This window comes from Balaenoptera musculus, chromosome 3 (assembly GCF_009873245.2).
Source record: "Balaenoptera musculus isolate JJ_BM4_2016_0621 chromosome 3, mBalMus1.pri.v3, whole genome shotgun sequence".
NCBI lineage: Eukaryota > Metazoa > Chordata > Mammalia > Artiodactyla > Balaenopteridae > Balaenoptera > Balaenoptera musculus.
Window position 1 is genome coordinate 9,938,808 of NC_045787.1, and position 22,669 is coordinate 9,961,476.

The 22,669-nt window shown below is 38.9% G+C and overlaps 1 protein-coding gene across 3 annotated transcripts in view; it reads right to left on the bottom strand.

The window, feature by feature from the left end:
- CTNND2 (catenin delta 2) overlaps positions 1-22,669 on the bottom strand; it is a 930,783-nt gene that overhangs the window by 774,362 nt on the left and 133,752 nt on the right. For 2 of the 3 annotated variants that reach the window (XM_036848145.1, XM_036848147.1), the window contains exon 2: positions 235-371. In XM_036848145.1, coding sequence (XP_036704040.1) covers positions 235-371 — 137 coding nt within the window. Of the gene's footprint in view, positions 1-234; positions 372-2,098; positions 2,104-22,669 lie in introns of those variants that run through there. The other variant, XM_036848146.1, reaches the window with a different exon arrangement.

Sequence of the window (22,669 nt, forward strand, 5' to 3'; positions counted from 1 at the left end):
TTAGGGTTTTTTCCTGTAGAATATTTTTTCAAGGAAAGCTGCCTAAATCTCGAATAAAAACGGAGTCAAAAGCTATTATAATCATATGTGGATAGCAATTGTATAATGAATACCAACATTCTGCTAGAAAATCATGATTTTCGTCCCAACATAATTAAATCACCATCTTTCATCCGGAAAGAATGATGTTTAAAATGTCCCCACATGTATGTCAGAAAAGTGGAATGTTTCTACCTGTTCTTTGACCGAGGCGAGGATGGCAGACGTGGTTTCTGTCTCCGAGCCGTCCCCATTGGAGGTGGTGAGGCCAGGGCTCAAGGAGCTGGTCTTCTCCGAGGCTGATGAAGGCTGGTCTGGGACAGGCATAGCTCCTGCAATGCAAGAGGACACGCTCAATGCCACTGGATATTGGCCCTGTAAACAGACGTAACTATCAGGCAGCTCAAAGAGGTACACTTTGGCAAGATGGAAAGTATGAACTACAGAGAAAGCACGTGACATAACTGTAGAAGGAGGAGCAAGCAAATAGACAGTTTCTCCTATATCCACCCCGACCAAACTCCAAAATATACTCACAACTTTGTGTTTTGTCTTTGAGGTAAATGGAGGAAGAAATGATGAGACAGAAAAGGCAAGTAAGATGAGAAAAAAACAGAGGGATAAAGAAGTATTGAAAAGCCCGTCAAACTACCATTTTCTATCTGATTTAGATACATTTATTACTTGTGCACTGACATACTTCCACCTCAAAAAGAAAAAAACCTAAAGATATTCTCCTCGATATGAAAATCACACAAAATAAGTGATCAATAATTTATAAGTAATTAAGAAACACCACAATTGACATAAGAAGCTCGGTTGGTATTATAAAATGTAGTAAATGGCTAGCCTGTTCCACAAATATTTGCTGAGTTCTTAACTCTGAGATTAACAGCAGACAAAGCTCCAAAGCTGGCGAGACTCATTTGCCACAGTTTATTCTGTCTGAGTTCACTGATGAAAGAAAGGAGAGACTCAAATAACATCAGCCCACTTCATAAAGGGACAGACATGTATGGGTTAAAAACAGGACTCTCAGAAGTTATTTTGTTCCACTGTACTTCTCTTTCTCACGCAAATAAATAAGACTGAAGTATTTGTCACATGTATTATTTAGCAATGGTCATCAGCAGAGGAAGTAATAAGTAACTCAGGGCAATTTTTACCCAGGCACAACAAAAATCACTGTTCAAATAAAAGGCTGGGAGTAAATCAAGGTTATTTTCTTGCCTTAAGCTATTATATTACATGTCCTTCCAGGAACCATTGCTGTGTGAATGTTAAAAGGTATCTCCTATTATACTGTATCTGAGCATCCTGGGTTTCAAATTAAGCAACATAATTTTCTTTGCAGCCCTTGTACTATGTTATTAGCGGCATTTAGTTAATAATTTAGGGATATGCAAACCCCAAGGGGCTCCAGTATAGAATTTTCCTTTAAATATATGACAAAACGTGGTTACCTAATGTTCTCATTGGACATTCCAACTTAGTTTTGATTTGTTTTTATTTTTTGAAGTTCTTTATAATATTACTAATGGGGATTAGAATATCATTGGAAAAATAAATCTGTTACAAACAAAGAATATATATGAGGATTTGGGCAAATGACATTAACAAGCAGAATGCGAGCAAAGAATAAGGATCAAGTGAAATATAATTTGGCCAAATGCAACCATGGCAAACAAGTGGAAAGTATATTAGGTGATGGATACCAACAGGAGGAAAGAAAGAGGTTTAGGTAATTATGATGCTGGGGGTGGGAAGTTAAAAATAAAGTACTTTTGTGTGTTCAATTTACTTTCATATGTGGTTTTCTAATTTGATCAAGCCTTATACAAGGATGGACATAAACAGAGCAGCAAATGTCATGCCCGGTAAAACAGCCTGAAAGGCATGTCCTTCTATTTAGGGGAAGTTTGGGAGATGGGAGAACAGGGCAGGGGCAGAAAGAAAGAAGAAAGGAAAATGGCAGCTCTTGAAGAAAAAGTCACCTCTGGTCATTAGGGGAGTCCCCCCCCCTTGACCGTGCATCTCCACCTGCATCCATGGCAGTGACCTCCGAAGGGCATTCTATGTAAGAACAGCCTTACGCTGAGAAAGAAGGGTTCTTACATACCTCAAATTATTATTTTAACTTCTGTGTTTTGTAAATTTTATTGGGCTGATTTGAATTCAAGCTCTGGGCCAGTATTATTATCAAGACAATTTTTCGACAACAAAATTGTCTGAGGTCCCAAAGTTATTAAGTAACATAAGTGGACCTAGAACTCAAGTTTTCTCCCTTTTTTTCCCCTATTTTAGTGGGCTTTGATGTTTCAGCCTATTTCCCATAACTTCTATTGCCTTCTAAATGCTGTCTACACACCAATTTCTATAAAATGTAACTCTTAAAAGTATGATAGTCACTTGTCATCATAAAATATGGGATTTAACAGGCAACGAATCAAAGTATATCCTTAGGCACTTGACAACTTTGACCCACAGAGTATAAGCAATGATTCGGTTTGTTTATACGCCCCCCCCCCACCCTCGCTTCCCCCTGATCGCAGTAACAGAAAGAGAAGTGAAATCTTTAAGGCTTTTCCCACCATAGAGCCACTGCTATCCAAGGCAACCTCTATGCCCTAGTGAAAATGACTTGGAATAACTTCTGTGGTTCGTAATTTTTAACATCCAGATTTAATTTAACCATTGGTCATCACTACGTATGGGTGGTAAAGACTGTCAGGCCTCCACTCCCAACCTCCTTAGCTTAGAGCTTACAGAAAAGAGGGAGGGCTGGGTAAATACTGCCAGAACCAAGCCCTGGATTGCTAATAAGTATAAAAAGCCTTAAGCCTTCAGACTTTGCAGCCTATGGTTAAGTACTTTAGTCTTAAACAGAGCTAATCCATTAAATATTAGTAGTTAATCTATTCTAACTCCAGGAAATCTGTAAAATGTAGAGAGACAAAAAAAAAAAAAAAAAACGGAAAAGCAACCATTAGTAATGACTTTGGTATTTTGGTATAGGTTTTTTCCTAATTTTTTTTTTTTTTGATTTGACTTATTTTGCATAATGAACTTTACATAATGGAGTATTAATGTAATATTTTTGATTTTTAAAAAATTTTTCACTCAGCAACATTATAATGAACTAGTTCTTACATCAGCAAAAATTATTATATAGTTTAATGATGTAATAAATACTTAGTATTCAATAATTGTATGCATCATAATTCACTTATTTTTTATCATTTTACCCATTTTTACATTTCTGACATTTTCGATAGATAAATTCCCAAAAGTGTTACTTGATGGAATGAAGAATCTGCACGTATTTTGAGAGACAACAGCAAATCAACATACCTGCCCACCAGCAGTGTCATGAAAATGTCTCCTCCCCACGAGGATGACAACACTGGCCTTTATTACCCTCTCTTGCTTTCACCAACTTGATATAGAAAAACTCATCTCTTTGACTTTGTTTTTATTTTACCACGAATACAAGAAATATTTTCCCACAGATTTATTCCTCCTACATACAGTACCCCTTCACACCCTTTACACGATTACTGTGTAAGAAGTCTTTCTATATATGTCGTCGAATGAGAATCTACAAACACCCAAGCTGCATGTTAAACAAATATATCATCAGCATGAGAAAAAAAGACAATATGAGGGAACCGTAATGTCAGATTTCGGGTGGTTTATTCTGTGGCAGAATTTGCTTCTCACAGGTTCTAGGTCTAGAAAACACAAAACAACACGACTAGCCGTCCCTGGGCCCATGTTACACTGCTCTACACTCTCACATGCAGGAGCTGTGTTATGGGCAGAATTGTGTCACCTTCCCCTCCTTCACCACTGCCACCAAATCCATAGGGGGGTGCCCTAACTCCTAATGTGACTGTATTTGGAGATGGGGTCTTCAAGGAGGTCACTAATGTTATACAAGGTCATAAGGGTGGGGTGCTAATCCGAGAGTACTGGTGTCCTTATAAGAAGAGGAGTCCAGGGAGTAGGACTCCGTGCTTCCACTGCAGGGGGCACGGGTTTGATCCCTGGTTGGGGAACTAAGATCCTGCATGCCAAATAAATAAATAATGAGTAAATGGTAAATTTTTAAAAAAAAGAGGAAGAGGAAGAGACACCAGAGCTTTTCTCTCCATCACATGAGGACACAGAGAGAAGGTGACCACCAGGAAGGGGGTTCTCACCAGAAACCTCCGTGGCTAGCACCTTGATCTTGGACTTCTGGCCTCCAGAACCGTGAGGAAATAAACGTCTGTTGTTTAAGTCACCCAGTCTGTGATATCTTGTCATGGCGGCCCAAACAGACTGATACAAACAGGGTTAGACTGTTCTCAGCGTCCTTTCCCTTAATTACCTCCGGGTGGGCACGGGAGGCCCGGGAATCTGGAGGGTAGCAGGGCGGTACTATTTAGTACAGCCCTCTGCTAATACACTCATCCCAGATGAACTACAGGTGTCGAGATAAGGCAGGGACTGCTTCAAATCAGCACACCTGGATAAACCAAAGCTTACAAAAAGATGTGCGCCAGGGCTGTGAAATAAGCCTGGAGAACAAAGCAGTAACTTAAGAACATCCATAGTACGACCACTTTCGTAGACAATCTGATAAGAAACTCAGGAAAATTGGTTAGGATGACAGTAATAGCAAAATCAGGTAGTTCCCATATACAGAGACTCTTTTTCAACTTGAACTCTTATATGCATATGTAATAAGATTTTGTAAGGTCCAAATATATGTTCTAAACTTTTATTCCCCAAACATGAGTCACTATGAATTTACACTAGGTAACATGTTAAAATCGCATCTGCACTTAGGAAGGCTAAACTCTCTTGCTCTCAATTCAAGGACCCCATTCAATGTTATATTTTATTGACCTCCATCACACAGCAGTAAAATAAATCCTTATTTTATTCTGTAATTCAAACCTGTTCCTTCTTTAGCCACTTCTGCCTAGCAACTGATGACTTTGACACCAAAATAAAGCCATCTTCAAAAAAATAACTGATGAACCCTTGTGTCACACAATCATCTAATTCAGTGACACACCCAGCATTCTTGTGCCAGCATAACTGGATCTCCTCCTCTCTGAGTCAGAAATAAGTTCCTTTGGCCATGATACGGTCTTTGTTCCTCTTGAGCTGCCCACCCCCAATCTGTAACCCACATCCTCTTATCCTTTCAATTATACTCTGTTGTCATGGAGACCTGTTTCTTTTTCCTCCTAGGTTAGCAAGTCCCACCTGCTTCAAATTCCAGAGTCTCCAAATTCCTTGCATACAGTGGGACTCACCAAGTATTTCATTAACTAGACTTGCACTGTCCAATACGGTAGCTCCTAGCAACATGGGGCTATTTAAAAAAATTTTTTAACATCTTTATTGGAGTATAATTGCTTTACAATGGTGTGTTAGTTTCTGCTTTATAACAAAGTGAATCAGTTATACATATACATATGTTCCCATATCTCTTCCCTCTTGCATCTCCCTCCCTCCCACCCTCCCTATCCCACCCCTCTAGGTGGTCACAAAGCACTGAGCTGATCTCCCTGTGCTATGCGGTTGCTTTCCACTAGCTATCGATTTTACGTTTGGTAGTGTATATATGTCCACGCCACTCTCTCACTTTGTCACAGCTTACCCTTCCCCCTCCCCATATCCTCAAGTCCATTCTCTAGTAGGTCTGTGTCTTTATTCCCGTCTTACCACTAGGTTCTTCATGACCTTTTTTTTTTTCTTTTTTCCTTAGATTCCATATATATGTGTTAGCATACTGTATTTGTTTTTCTCTTTCTGACTTACTTCACTCTGTATGACAGACTCTAACTCCATCCACCTCACTACAAATAACTCCATTAAATTTAAATAACATTTTAAAAAGCCAGTTTATTAGTTGCACTATTCACATTTCAAGTACTCAACTGCCACATGTGGCCAGTGGCTACTGCACTGAACAGTGAAAATACAGAAGAATTCCATTATTGGAGAAAGCTCCATTGACGGCCTTGATCTATACCCAATTGACCCTATAGTCAATTCTTTCATGTAATCTTTCATCTTCGGCTTTAGTCATGGGCAATAGAAGATGGAAGAAGTGGTCAGATTATAATTATATTTTGAAGTGAGAACTGCCAGGATTGCTGATAGACTGCATATGGTACATAAGACAAAGAGAGAGGAGTGCAGGTGACTCCAGGGTTTGGTCTGAGCGGCCACCAGCCAAGATGTCCACACTGTAGGTGGAACAGATTTGGGGTGGAGGAAGGTGACCTGGTCTGAAAAATTACAACCTCAAATACGTATACCTGTGAGTCTTCTTTGCTGCTAACATCTGGGCAGCAGACAGCAGCTCTAGCCAGAAACCACACTCTTATGTGGATGAAGGAATGTAAAGATTGATGATTTCCAAATACTGCTTTTTTCCCCTTCAGCCAGGTCCCTTTTCACCTTTTACTTTACAGTTGCTAGAAACTTCTAGAATTTTTCTCTTCTTCCCTCACCTTTAGACTATGGCTTCAAGACTCTCTGCTATTAACTTTCTTGACTTCTTGCCCCTCACACCAAACCAGCAAAACTCATGTTGCCACACCTAGCCTTACTCCCTTCTCATGAGTCCTACCCTCTTCAAGACAGTCCCCCTCCTATGTTCTAAAGCACAAAAATATTAGCAAATACTGACTTTTAGCTTTACCCTCATCATTAGGCATCACTTTCATAACTGGCCATCACCTTACACCCAAGTAAATAATGAAACTGGCCATTAGAATACTCCAAATATTATCATTTATATATGTATCTATATATAATACATATGCAATTTAATATTTCAAAACTGAATGTAATTAACATGTTGATTTTATAAACTTCCACTCCACAGGCAACATTTAAAAGACTATGATTATGTGAAATGGAAGAATAAGCCTAAACATCTCATTAACATTAGGGTACAGAGAATGTGTGAATTAGTATAAACTAATGACCTGAACAACACTATAGAACACCTCATTTGTGTAATCACTCTGGTCACCAAAATTGCAACTCTGTATTTGTAACTAGCATGTCACTACCAAGAGAAATAGGCATAGCATCATTCTCTCTCACATGCACTCTGCACACATAAAAATATACCCATCCTTGCTCCTTCCTTTTAAAGAAAACTGTAAATTTCAGCTTCTCCTAATAACATAAACAATATCATAATTAAAATTTGTCAAAACTCAATACAATTAGGGCAGAAACTCAACCTGTCTTGGTCGATGTTCAATTTCCCACATCTAGCTCAGTATCTAGTATATAGCAGCCAGTTAATAAATATTTGTTGAGTTATTGCATGAACTATTACTATGAAATCAGTAGTTGTTGCTCACTAGAGCATGTAGTATAAGTAAAACGGGCTGTGCATTAAGAACATTTCTCTAAATGATATTTGAAATGACATATTTTTATTTTGACTCAAGAAAGCTGCTCTTCCCAAATCCTAGAACGAGTGTAAGGCTTTTGCCTTAGTCCACTAGCCGAGAATGTATACCCTGGGCTGTTGGTTTCTAAGATAAGGACCATCCATCGAGCACACTCTGGGGCTTCTGGGACTTGATACTTGCAACCCGCAACTTGCAAACAGAATCTGGCAAAAGTTATGGAGAGCACCATGCAAGGATGGGAAGAAGCACTGAGCCATATTCAGAACATGCAACTACAGGGGCACCAGCAGGCAAAGCCAGGAGGTGGAGAAATGTCCGATTCTACCTGATAAGTTGGGGATAAGGTGTGAGATAGCCATGGAGTCAGAGACACAAGGTCATTGGTTGCTGTGGTGGAAGATGTATGATGGCAGGGTGGAGAGCTGTTGAGTTCTGAGTGTTGAGTCCACATGTCAACCATGAGGGGACTCTTTTACCTGTATTCAGAAAAGAGGGAACAGTAGGAGGCTGAACCTAACACGGAAGGTCAGGAAATCCATTACGAGTCATCGCGTGCTCTATTAACTGTTGAGGAAAATGGGACCGACCTAAATATCACCACAGACTTAAGGCCCACCTGAATGATTATTCTTAAGGACCTAAATTATGTCTGAAGGTAAAAAAGAAAGCTTCTGTGGAGACCACAGGGTAAGGTGGCATAGCAGTGCTCAGGCCTGGGGGAGGCACACACACAGGAAAATTCTAGCAAAATGAAGTTGGTGAGGACAGGAGAGGGTCTTCTCTTGGCTCTTTTCTCTCAGTAACTCACAGTCTTGTCTTCTAAAGCATCATCTCAGGCACCTTCATCTAGTCTTAACAAACACTCTATCAACACTTAGTACCTTAAAAAAGTATTGAAAAGGTTGTACTCGTGACCGAGGAGTCAGCAGATGAGGGTGAGTCCTTGGCCCTCCTGAGCCCTGCCCCAGCCAAGCTCGTGACCTGAGATGCCAAAGCCCACACAGGTAAAGCAAGGGGCAGGTACCTCAACCTCCTACACGTGTGTCTCCCAACAGGTAAGATTGTTTAGTGACATCTGGCAGATTCCTCAACTGCAAGCAGGGTCCCCTCAGAACCCAATGAGTGAGAGAAAAAGCTGAAGGAAGGTGGGGGTTTGACTAGTGGACATTGGAAAGGCTGGGGGTTCCTGGCAGAGAGGAAAGGGTCAGAATAAATCTATAATGTGAGATAAGAGGAGCAGGAAGGGTGAACACCTGGGCTGGGATTCAGGCAGTATCGGGGTGAGCCTGGAAACACAGAGAGGGGGGTAATTGGGGGCCGCTGCTGGGCTGGAGGGAGATCCTTGATTGTAAGAAGTTTGGCTATGACCTGGAATTTGATGGAGATCATGAACTTAAACTTGGTAATTTTAGAAAACAAATGATTTGTCGCATTTATTACATTCACAAGTGACTTGAGACATTTTCTACAACTGTTGGTGGAATCCCGGTGGGCCAGTACACCAAGATTGACAACCTTTGTTTTACACGTGAGTTTCCAAAGGCTCCACATGGTCCATTTCTTCTCACTGAACACCATCCATACCTCTCGTGGGTAAAGCCATGCACACCTGACACTGGATATGCAAATAATGACTCAGATGTTTTCTCCCGGGAGTTCACACCTAATATCCAAATATCTCACTACCTATTACAAATGTCTCCCTGAAAACCCCACCAATGCACCAAATTCAGTGTGACCTCTCATCTCTCGCCTGGACAGCCACAAAGACTGTCCAAACTGTCTTGCTTGCCTGCAATAAACAGTGCCTCCCCCAATCAAATTCCTGCACTATTTATTGGGAGAGTCAACTTTCTTACCATCAATCTGATTATGACGCACCTTTTCTCTAAATTGAGTTGAATGGATCCCAACACCGAGGACAGAGGTTTCCAACACCTACAGAGACAGGAAATGTATTTTATATCATGACTCCCACATCTTAACTGAAACAAAATTTCAGGAAATATAAAGCCTTAAAACATAGGATGCACCATATTTCTATTCTATTTTATTCAATTTTATTTAAAAATCCTAATGGTTACCCACTAAATAGATGGCTACAAAAGAGTTTGGAGACCAGTGACCTGGAGGGTGGAGTGAAATCTCCTCTGCCTGACGCAGGAGGCTGTCGTTGCTCCGGCCAGTGCTCACATCTCCATTCTCAAGCCCGGCTGCTTCTTCCCTCACACCTTACACCACGGATACACTGAGCTTCTTATACTTCCAAGTATGTCTTATCCAATCAAACTTTGCACACGCAGATTTCTCTTCCTGCATGTTTTTATCACCTCTAAGATTTTGTTTGGCTATTAAACTCTCTTCCTCCTTCATAATTCCCCACAAGCATTTCTTGCTCTCTGCAGCCTTTCTGAACCACTCCACAATCTGAACCACTTCCTCCTGACTGCTACTTGTGTAACTAGAACCTCCCTCAAGCAGTGCCTTTATCACAATGAGCTGTCATGATCTTACCTCTTCTGGGATTTTTTAAAACTTCGAATGTTTTTAAAATTGGGATGCTTCTTTATGTGACTGTTGGCACCCTTTTCCTTTAAGTCATTTGGGATGGATTTTGTGTCACTTGCCACTAAAAGTGTTATGAAATCAATGATACACTGCTCAGCACCTCAGATTTATGGAAACACCCTTTATTTTACATTATATATCTCCTAATTAGGTCATGAATTCTTTGAGCACAGAAACTGTCTTATTCATTTTAACAACCTCAGTACCTAGAATAGTTCCCAGTGAAGAGTTGGCATCATTAAATGCTTACTGAATAAGTTATAGTGAAAGAATATTTATAATGCATCATCAGCCCTATTTTAAATTGTCAGGGAATTTTACACTTACAACAATGATTGTACATAAATGTCCTATAAATCTTCCTGGGTTTATAAAATAGGAATATTCAAATTAATGAGTTTGGGTAATATATAATATTAAAGTAGCCAAACCGTATCTATTTCTCCTAATCATACCTGTGTCTACATTTACAGTGGGAATATATCTGGATGAAATTAATTATTTCAATTTTAATTATTATAAAAACAGTATAAAATTTTAGGGCTCCTCTTTATGAAAAAACAGATAGTGACCCTACTTCTAGAATCAATACCATCCTAGCTCTCCCAGACACCACAAATACGTGTTAACAGTTGATTTCACGGCTTTACTAGGCTACAGAGACATTTCTCTTTGTGCCAGAGAAATAAAGTCTGAGATTCTGCAAGTATAGATCCATCACAGTAACAGTAAGTTCAACAGAAATTGAAACAGGTAAAATACTTTAGATTTTGACTCCCCCTGAAAAGGAGGGGAAGTTCTAATATATTCTCTAATAAAGAGGCTCAGTGGTGGAGCTACTATTCTTTTGGCTGAAATTTCACAGTATGCTGAGCGCAGCTCCTAATCCAGTGCTCGCCCCACATCACACACAGTGACTTCCCAGAAAATACTGTCATTGCCAAATGTCCCAGGCACTGGGGTTCCCCTTAGCACAGCTTCTGAAGACTTACCATCCATCTCCTACATCGTATCTGTGCAAGATGCTGAACAATGTCTAAGCTTATAAGCAAAGACAACCTGGCTTCCCAAGTATTCTCATTAATAATATTTTACACAAACATGCAGTTTTCCATTTTATATTTCTTTGCTTAATCATAGATTGACAAGATGAAGTCTGGTACCAAAAAAAAAAAAAAAAAAAACCAAATCATACTCTAAAGCCAGTCCACAACAATTTACTGCGAAGTACCAACTCTGACTGTCACAATCTATTAAACAAGTCCCCAAATACCAGCCACACACTGGCCTGCAACGTGGTCTCACTTCATAGTACTTGAAAGTGTCTACTCAAATTATGGCAATTTGCCCTTCATATTGATTCCAAATATGTATCTGCCACTTCACAATTTCTCAAGATACTGGAGCTCAACCACACATTTTTTTTCCGGAATTACTATCAATGGGCATTCAAGGACAAAATCTCACACCGTAAATAGATATCTGTCCTCCTTAGCCGATATATTTAACCCACTGCAGCAGGGAAACTGTCAATCAGTATTTTATATTTAATTATAGAACACAGCGTTTCAGCTACTCCTATACAACTTTAGGTGTTAGCACAGACTTGGAAATTTTAAAAATAAATCTCTCTACTATCCTTAAAAGAACAAAAATAAAACAAAACCTAAATAGAGCATGATCATTTCTGAAAGTTGCCAAGATATGTTGACATTTTTTACCTACAGACAGAAATTTTGAAATTTTAAGTGACATAATTAGCTTATTACAGCACACAACCTCAAGAAAAAAAGTAAAGCTTTGCTTAGAGAATTAAATCTAAATTATATGTGTACAAGAGGTTTTTATTGTACTTGTGAAGGTTATACAGCAAATAACCTTTCTTATTTTTGTATTTATATTCATTTAGTATTACGCATCGGTGGTTTAAATATCCTTTGTATGGGATCAATAAATATTTTAAATGGATGAACGATTGGATATATGAAAAGGAGATTATCAATCCCCAGCCCTACTTCTGCCAATTTGTTTTCTGTTTTCTAGGCTCTGTTTCTATGAGATCAGTTTTTTTAGATTCCACATATAAGTGATATCCTACAGCATTTGTTTTTCTTTGTCTGACATCTCACTTAGCATTATGCCTTCCAGGTTCACTCATGTTGTTGCAATGGCGGGATTTCCTTCTTTCTCACGGCTGAATAATATTCTATTGTATATATGTACCACATCTGCTCTATCTATTCATTGACGGGCACAGGTTTCTGTATCTTGGCTACTGTGAATAATGCTGCAATGAACATGGGAGAGCAGATATTTCTTCGATATCCTGTTTGCTTTTCCTGATATATACCCAGAAGTTGGATTGCTGGATCACAAGGGAGTTCTAGAGTTTTAATTTTGTGAGGAACCTCCATACCGTTTTCCACAATGGCTGCACCAAATTACATTCGCACAAACAGTGCACAAGGGTTCCCTTTTCCCTACGTCCTCCGCAGCACTGACCATCTCTTCTCTTTTTGATGACAGCCATTCTGACAGGGGTGTGGTGTTATCCTGTGGATTTGATTTGTATTTCCCAGATGACTAGTGATGTTTCGTGCCTTTTCATGTACCTGCTGGCTATTTATATATCTTCTCTGGAAAAAAATGTCTATTCGGCGCCTCTTCCCATAAAATTATACTTTAAATTGTAGAATAAATACAGCAAACAAAAAGCTGATTCCAACCACAGAGAAATATGAGTCATCTTTCACTCTATGACTTTTCAAGTGGGTGTTATTATGTTTCTCTTATAGCACTTTATCCACCGTACTGAGATTACAGATTAAAATTCTGACCCTCACAGCAAACGTAAAAAGTAATTACTAATAACTTCATTTCACGAGTAGAGAACAATGAGACTCAGAAAAAATAAATAGCAAGTCCAGTCTCAGAGGTCAGAAGTCAACAGGGATCGAGGATTTTAACCCAAATACCTGACATCTTGTCATATCCTTTTGATTAGACCTCAGGATTCTCAATGTTTGAATGTCATAGTTCTTTTACATTAAAAATCTGACTACAAAACAATACTCATCAGTTTCAGGGAAGATTTTTTTTTTTTTTAATTTTAGATAAATCCTTAGGTTTTTGTCACTAAGGTACCAACTACTCTTGAGATCTTGAAAGTAGAATGTCACCTTTTTAAGTCACCATTATGTCAACACCTTTTTAATATGTTATGAAGTCCATCATGCTCTAAAAGACTAAACTTGTTCAAATCTCCAAGGGCAAATTTCAGCAAAGCTGTTTGAAAAATTTTCTCTGTATGTTCTGTGATTGTACGCAATCACATCATATTTTAAATCTCAGATATGAGGAAATAGGATTGGTATGATGATGTCATATTCCTGATTTTAAAATGATAATATTTAACATTTAAAAATACATCTGTATCATTTTTCTAGTATATTTTAAAAAATAATTTCTTTCACAATTAATTCCTTCTATGTATGGGAAAAAGTCTCTTTCTAGCATTAGGCTTCCCACTTTCTACTTCTTCTTTCTCCTTTTCCTAAATATTTACAATATCTCCCATGATCAGTAGTTCCCACTCTCTAGTACACAAATTATTCCTGAATAAAATGCCAAACATTTTGATACTTAGTTGTTATAAAATTAGTCAATTAAAAAAAATTAGCCAATTATAAGAGATCAAATATAGACAAATATAGAGCATAACCCTTATAAAATGGAATTGTGGTTTTATGTCCAGAGAGAAAAATAAAATTTTTGCCACTTAGGTAGGAATTTTGTACTTTTTATGGGGTAATATTTTGGTGTTTTTATTGGTCTTTCTGGAGGGAGAGGTCCAAGAATAAACTTGATTACAATCTTTTATATCTTTATATTGTTGATAAACTTTCGCTATCTCCAAAAGATAATTGATAGATGAAATTTCAATCAAAGATGATATTATTTTTAAAAGGGTGAAAAAAGTTTTTAAGTTCTAGCTAATGTGAAAACCTTATTAACCTGTAGGGGTTATTAAAAGCATAGTAACAAGTACTGGAAATTGAATTTTTTATATCCAAATGTCCAAGAGGCTTAAAAAAATAAAATCTACCTAAAGATAAATCAACATGGTATTTATTTAAAAATCTCAATTATGTAAACACTGTAGCTATATGGAATTTGGTTAGAAAAACCATAAATATTTAACTACAAAAATTTTCTCTTATATTTATCTTCCCTACAAAAAAGTTTCCTATCAATTACTTTCTGTGTCTTAGATGAAAAAGCAATAAAAAATGCATATCAGTGTCATACCCAACCTGGCAGGTATACAAAAGAATATTATCTATAAATGGATGGTTGTACAAATGAGGAAATAGCTATGAAGTTATATTTAAAATTTTAAGTTACAATTGAATAAATATGTTTTACAAGACAATATCATAAGAATATTAATGCATACTTACTATGTACTAGGCACTCTCCTGGGCTCTTCACCAGTATGATGAATTACTACAGCAACCCTATGCTGCACTTCTATTACTATCCCCAACTTCCAGATGGTGAAACTGAGGTCCGGAGAGGTTAACCTCCCTAAGTTACCAAGGGAGAAGCTACTGTTTAAAGCCACGCAGCCTGTGGTTCTCAATCACAATACTGTCCTACAAATCTATAAGACGCTCCAATGCTGGTACCAATTTAAAAAACAGTTCATTCATTTAAAAATAACTCACTGACCACAAAGTGTGCCAGGCCCACTACTAGGCATCGAGTACTGGATGCAAAAAACAAATAGGAAATGGCCTCTTCCCACTTAGGAGGTGCCCCAGAGAAAAATGGTGAATACAGAGATTGGATCTAAAGTGTGGATCTTTGTTCTAAAGAGGAAAAGTTTACAAGTCAGAATGCCTTCAGAGTGCTTATTATTTTAGTGTCCCCGTGCCTAGCACAATGAGCAGTACATATTCTAGAAGCTCTTTTAACTGGCTCCATTCTATAACCCTTGCTGACCGACCCCTTCTGCACTTGTGGTCAGCTCTCCACTCCAAAGCAGGCTGGGCCCTCCCCGCCCTCAGTGGTTAAGGAGCAGTTTACCAGGAGCTAGCTGTGTTGCTTCCAAATCCATTCATTCCAGTTTAACTTGTGATTCTATTATTTAACTAAACATGTAAACCAGTGAGATACAACTGCATAAAAGGTTGTCGTTTTTTGTTTTTTTTTTAATGTTTTGGTGAAACTCCTTTAAGAAAACCCGTTTTAAAATGCCGTGGATTTATAGATGGGATGATTGTAAATGGCTAGGGAACAATTATACACATCTAGAAGGATTTTTCCTTCAAAATGCTCCAAAAGTGTTGATTTCTTACTTTAGATAAATGGAAACTGGACATCGTAGAGGATGCAATGAGGGGAGACTAGGGTGAGGAAACGTCTGCAAGAATGTTCAATTGGAACCCTTATGAGCAGCCCCATATTTACGTAAATGGACCAGGTCCTATAAGATCAGTGAACACAGGTATTAATATGTCAAAATCAAATGAATATACCTTTTATGTATTTTTTTAATGACTCTCTAATTTGAAATGTCTTCTCTTTACTGACTGGTCCCAATCCCTTGGTTAAGAGTTTTTCTTACCAACCAGTGGCTCAATACTGCTTTGTTGAATGAATTAATGAATAAAGTAGCAAGTGAATTGATAATGTTTAACTTATTCGTCCGTATGTGATTATTTAGTTGGTCTTTTCATTGTATGAGCATTTGTTTTGCCTGGAATCATTTACTTACTAGATCAATTAGTCATTTATTAACTTAATTAAGAAACAAGTGGCTACTGGTACTTGTTGATGTCAATAATTCCACCAAAGAAAATGATGCCGGGTTTTGAAAGAACCTTTTGTTTTGCATGTTCTGCCTCTTTTCCCCTGTGACTTTTTGTCTGTACGTGGCATCCACATGAGGCAATGCCGTCTGATAGACTGCTTTTATGAAACAGTAATTACTCTGAGAATGACGCTAAATTTAAATTGTACAAGTGACTGAATTTCAATTTAGAATAACAAATCAACCCATCATCCTATCGGAAAAATCGTTATCTAATTTCTGTGTACCACACATATAATTTGCGCAATTGAGAAAAAAACACTCTCAACTGCTTTTTTAAAAAATCTCTCTGAACTTTGAACACAGGATTAAAGTTCCAGTGATAGGTTGAACGAATTGAACAAAATAGGGTGAAGAACATTAATCAGAAATTAATTTACAGATCTTATTTTCAAGATCATTTATAACTGGTCATGATTTAATCACTGTATAAGTACCTAGAGAAAACTGAATAATAATGCATTGAATTTTAATTTTATATATTCAAGTTGTTACAGTTACTACATAAGGATTTAGGAACGAACAATCTCAGAACAGATGATAAACCGAGTTTGAATATAAGAAACGCTGCCATGGTGGCAGAAGACCTCACTCAGCTGCCATTAACCATGAATAGGATCTAAAACCAATGTCTCCAACATACAGGATTTTATACCAAAAGAATGTGTAGCTTGTGATGGTCACCAAGACAACTTCCTATTTAAAATTCAAATCGACCACATTAGCTAACATGTTAGGCAAATTTGGAAACTGGACTCTCTCATGATTAGAAGAATGTGGGACTTGAAAAATCAAGTGACTGAATCACAGCATGTAGAGTAAGTGTTATTGGTCGAATTAGTAAGAGGAAAACCTATGTTATTCCCATACATATGTGACTTCTAATATATTTAGTTTTTAGATATGGGGAAGATAAATTTCACCTTTAAATATGAAAAATATAGCAAAGTGATTCAGTTATATATATACATATATCGATTCTTTTTTCAGATTCACCTGAAACTAACACAACATTGTAAATCAACTATACTCCAATATAAAGTAATAATTTAAATATGAAAAATACATTTGTTGTTGATATAACTAGGTGAAACCTCAATTTCACTTCATCAATCCTGGAGTCCCCTACAGTACTGACATCTAATGCATGTTTCTTCTTGTTACACAGCAAAAAGTACAGAAGCACATGAGCAGACCTAGAGCAAGCAGCCTGGGCGAGCAAGGACTATTTGCAGATATATTTTATAAATGGGAGGGTAATGAGACACAAAGGAATTATGTAATATTTTCAAGGTCATACCCTGAGTCTTTAATAGAGCAGAGAATAAAACCATACGTTTTGTCTATTAGATACATACTGTAATGTCTAGAGCAAGCTTCCAATCTTGCACTCTCGCACAATGAACCAAAATGAAGAGCTGGCACTGGACAACCCTCTTATGGGTAACAGGAAACACGTGGGTATCCAAGAAACGAAATGACCCGAAAAAGAATTACATCAAAAAGTAAATGAAAGATGAAATAAAGAAGCACTACAATTTCCAAAGGAGAGCTTGCTTTAAGATAAATGACAGTGTTCAATCGAATTTCTCCTTTGCTTGTTTTTATTCATGTGCTTTGCAGTGACCTTGTGAGTTTAGTCTAGGGCATCATGAATTACGAGTTTAACTGTCTTAGAATGGCCAGGAGCAACTCCTTACAGGAAGTAAGTACATCTCCTATAGGGGCCAGCCAACCCCAAACACTGGCCTGTGTCCTGTTTTCTACTGCTTATCTGCAAGTTTGATTCTGCAATCACACATTTAACTTGGCAAAAGAAAGAGAATTCATGAATTGAATCCTGCCTGGACAACGATTCTTAATCTAGGGCAAGAATCCCTTTCCACTCGCTTTCAGTAAAGGCTCATAAAAGGCAATAGAAATGGTAGAAACGCACCTTTACTCAGAGCTATTACAATCTTCCCGGTTACCCAGGCCAACGCAATCCTCTGAAAACATGCAAATTGATTAAAAAGCCTTCAGGCCATTTCATTGTAGGATGGGAACCCTCTCTGTAGCAGTCATTTAGTGTCTCACCAGCCTATGGTTCAACGGACCAAGGCAACACTCTTGTAGAAGAAATGCTGACTTGGCTTTAATTGTCTGCCAAACTAGGCCAGTTGGCATTACAAGAGCTTCCAGTGGAAGAAAGCGAATGACTTACTTGAATGCTATTTTAAACATATTGTCAAATTTACTCACCTAATTTCAGATACCTTCACTGCAAGGAGAAACATCTTTAGAATGCACGTTTTAGTGCTAAAAATGGAACTTCAACATGTGCAGGGGAAGTCTGTTGGTTTTGTCTGATCTGTAGTCCTCCTCCCTGCTTTTGTTGGTTGAACCTTGACTTTTTCCTTGGGGGAGTTATTCATTTAGGATGCATGAAGTTTCTTGTGCTCACTAATCAAGGGTGCCCATCTGTGGTAGGCAGAACGATGGCCCCCAAAGATGTTCATGTTCCAACCCCCAGAACTTGCGACTATGTCATGTTACATGGCAAGGGCGGATTAGTGCAGATGGAAGTAACATTGCTAATTAGCTGCCCTCAATTGAGACGATCATCCTGGATTATCTGGGTGGGCCCAATGTAATCACACGGATCCTAACTAGTGGAAAGGGGGTCAGGAGGGTTAGAGTCAGAGGAGACAGGACAATGGAATAAGATGGAGTGATGTGATTGCTGGCTTTGAAGATGGAAGATGACCATGAGCCTAGGAATATAGGCAGCCTCTCAAAGTCGGAAAAGGCAGGAAATAGATCCTGCTCTAGAGCCTCCAGAAGCAATGCAGCCCTTCTAACACCTTGACTTTAGCCTAGTGAGAATTATTTCAGGTCCCTGACCTCCAGAATTAGAAAACAATAAATCTGTGTTGTTTTAAGCCACTGAATTTGTGGTGATTTGTTACAGCAGCCATAGGAAACTAATACAGCATGCTTTCCTGGCCAATTGTAGGTATGTCTCTAATCCAGTGAGCTCCTCTTAGGCTCTGAACCTTAAGGAGAGCAACACAGAGATAAAAAATAGTTGAATTTGATTCTGCCAATGGGGACACCCCAAAGGCATCTGCTACTCCCTGCTGCCTATACCTCTGGAATTTTCCTGGGTCCTGCCCCTCCTAAACCCTAGCTTTTGGACGTGTCCTTTTCTTTTATGAGCATCTCATATTATTCCAACAAATGATTTTTCCCCCTTGAGCGAATCAGTGGTTCTTTGACTTGTAACCAACCAACGACCCTAACTGATACACTTCACTCAATCCAGCTACCTAACCTGGTTGCAGTGATACCACTGGTCCCTTGTGCTATTAAAATTATATTGCCCAAGGGCCAGACACTGTGCTAGACACAGAGTCAAGACATTAAGAGGAAAAGCAGTTTCTACTACAAAGGGCTTACAATTTAATAGCCAATATTGCACATCCAATTCACAGGAATAAAAGTTATATTCATACCAAGAAAAATATGTCTAGATGAAAAGCAAAGAACATCGTCTAACTGGCACAAACTCAGACTGCAAATGTGTCAAGATTCTGTTGGCCACGGAGCACTGTGCATATTGTAATATCTGTCTTCAAGAAGGGAGTCATGGGCTTCCCTGGTGGCGCAGTGGTTGAGAATCTGCCTGCCAATGCAGGGGACACGGGTTCGAGCCCTGGTCTGGGAAGATCCCACAGGCCGCGGAGCAACTGGGCCCGTGAGCCACAACTATTGAGCCTGCGCGTCTGGAGCCTGTGCTCCGCAACAAGAGAGGCCGCGATAGTGAGAGGCCCGCGCACCGCGATGAAGAGTGGTCCCCGCTCGCCGCAACTAGAGAAAGCCCTCGCACAGAAACGAAGACCCAACACAGCCATAAATAAATAAATTTTTTTTTAAAAAAAGAAGGGAGTCACTAAATCTCTCTTCAGGTAGGGCTCTTCCTTCCTTCCTTCCTTCCTTCCCTCCCTGCTTCCTTTCTTCCTTCTTCCTTCCTTCAGTTTGCTCAGACAGCAGGTGTTCATGAAGCCCCTATTTAATGCATTGAGCTCAGGGAACAGCAGGCAGAGAAATGAAGTCAAAGGATCTTGCAGTTCTTTGGTCCTGAGCGGGGAGCAGCTGAATAAAGAGACAGCTGCTGCAGTGAGACAAATGTTCTGACGGGGCCAGGCAGGCACGGAAAGGTCAGGAGTACCCCTGGGGACAGGATGCTGAGCTGAGTCCTGAGGGACAGGCAGAAGTCGGTCAGCGGGGCAGTGTCAGCCACAGGGAGTATGCGTGCTGGCCTGAGGCAGTGATACACAGAGCAAGTCTCCAGGCTGCCAAATGGACCAGAAAAGTGGAGTGAAGGCCCAGAGAAAAGACTCTTAGAAGATGTAACAAGAAAGAAAGGAAGATCCAGGCCAGAAAGGGCTGGTGTCCTCTCTTTTGAACTTGCACTCTTTAGATATTTTGAAGAACCTGGCCATGAATTAAGAGATTTCATCCATGAATGGATAAAGAAGATGTGGTACATATATACAATGGAATACTACTCAGCCATAAAAAAGAATGAAATAAGGCCATTTGCAGCAACATGGATGGACCTAGAGATTACCATACTAAGTGAACCAAGTCAGAAAGAGAAAGACAAATACCACATGATATATCACTTATATATGGAATCTAAAATATGACACAAATGAACTTATCTATGAAACAGAAACAGACTCACAGACATAGAGAACAGACCTGTGGTTGCCAAGGGGGAGGGGGTGAGGGAGGGGTGGATTGGGAGTTTGGGGTTAGCAGATGCAAACCATTATAGAATGGATAAACAACAAGGTCCTACTGTATAACACAGGGAACTATATTCAATATCCTGTGATAAACTATAATGGAAAAGAATATGAAAAAGAATATATATATATATATATATATATATAAATAAAACTGAATCACTTTGCTAACACAAGATTGTAAATCAACTATAATTCAATAAAATAAATTTTAAAACATAAAAATGAGATTTCATCCATGGGCTAATGACCTTCAAGATAAGATTTTAATATTTTGAAAATTTTATTCTAAATGCAGCCTGAAAATTATTTAGAAAAAAGGTGTAGTATTTGTGGGAGAGCTTAGTTACAAGACTCTTGGAGTCATCTATGTGTATAATGGGCTCAAATAAGAAGGTGGAGAGAAGGGCAAAGACAGGAGATGCCAGGAATCAACATCAAGAAGCCCATTTGATGGACGTGGGTTTTTCAAAATGACTCAAAACTACTTAGGGTTAGATCATGATTTTTCAATAACAAGTGATTCATCAGTAATGAGTTATTAAATATTTCAATTAAAAACAATTACTGAGATAGTAAAATGTTATGTGTTTATTGCATCAGAATAGATCCATTATACATTGTGGACTTTGCATGGTTTCTTAATAACTAGAGTCACCAGAGAGATAGAAAACAAAGATTTGGATTTTCTAAAATATGTTCCATGAAGCCAGTACTATAACATTCAATTCTGGGAAATCCTGTGGTATTTATAACAGGTATTTTAGCTATTTCACTCCTGTAATGAGAACTCAAGTTATACATTTTTATTTTTCGATTAAATTTACATTAAATAATTAAATCACATTCTAGCAATAAATCATTTACATATACTTGTGTATTCAACATGTCATTGGCTGACTGAGTGAATGCACATCCCATGTGGAGAATGTGGAAAACACTACGTCGAGATAATGCAAGTTACAATGATATTAGTGCTGGTGACTTGGAGCCACTTGATGTTCAGAATGGTTGGCCTGGGGGACACTTAATTGACCCTCAGTTCAGACCAGGGTGGTGTTGGAAGCCCCACACTAGCCATGAAGGGAAGCTGTTTAGTCCTGTCACCCATGAACTGATGTGCTGTAACTTCTCTTTCTCATCTCTCCTTGCTCTTAAATTTTAAAGCAGAGTTAACATAAAATCTCAAACCTACCCTGTATTTTAGGGCAACGACTGTGAGTCAGAAGTATTCACAGAAATACACCCTAGAGGTGAGGGGCACCAAGAACTGGCTGATCTCTGTAACACGCAGCTGTGGCCAGGACTGTGGCGTTTCACTGTGAGCCTAACTCAGCCCCAGGGCTGCACCACCACACAACTCTGGGGGGCACCATCCACACTGTCATCTGGGTACTCGTTACTCCATGTGGTCAGTACACTGGCAGCATTGGCTATCACCTGGCAGCTGAACGGAATGAGCGTTGTAACAAGATCGTAAGCACGTGTGAGGGGCAGAGGTATAGATGGATAACATCTCCTAGAGTAGTGCAGTGTACAACCTGTGCAACTGTACGTGGTGGCCCGAAAACCACCACTGCTTCAATGCTGCTTTGATGGCAGGAAAACCATTGCCTACACAATGTCCATCAATGACTAAGGTGCCATACAACTACAGGTGTGAGTGTGTGTGCGCTGTGTCTCTACCCCTGTCTGTTCATATACATCCGCTGAATTTCTACGATTCCACTTCCAGAAATTCAGGGTGCGAGCCTGAGCACCTCTGTCTCTAAGACAAAAGACCACAGAGTACATGCTACGCTCAAGAGATGATTTAGAAGGAGCCACTAACAAGAATGATATCTCTGCAGAATGAGTCCGATGAATGCCCATTTTTATCTTACTGTCTTTTGGTAAACTTCCAGCGTGTTTTTAGCCTCTCTTTTAGTATACTGAAAATAGATTCCTAGAGAATGTAT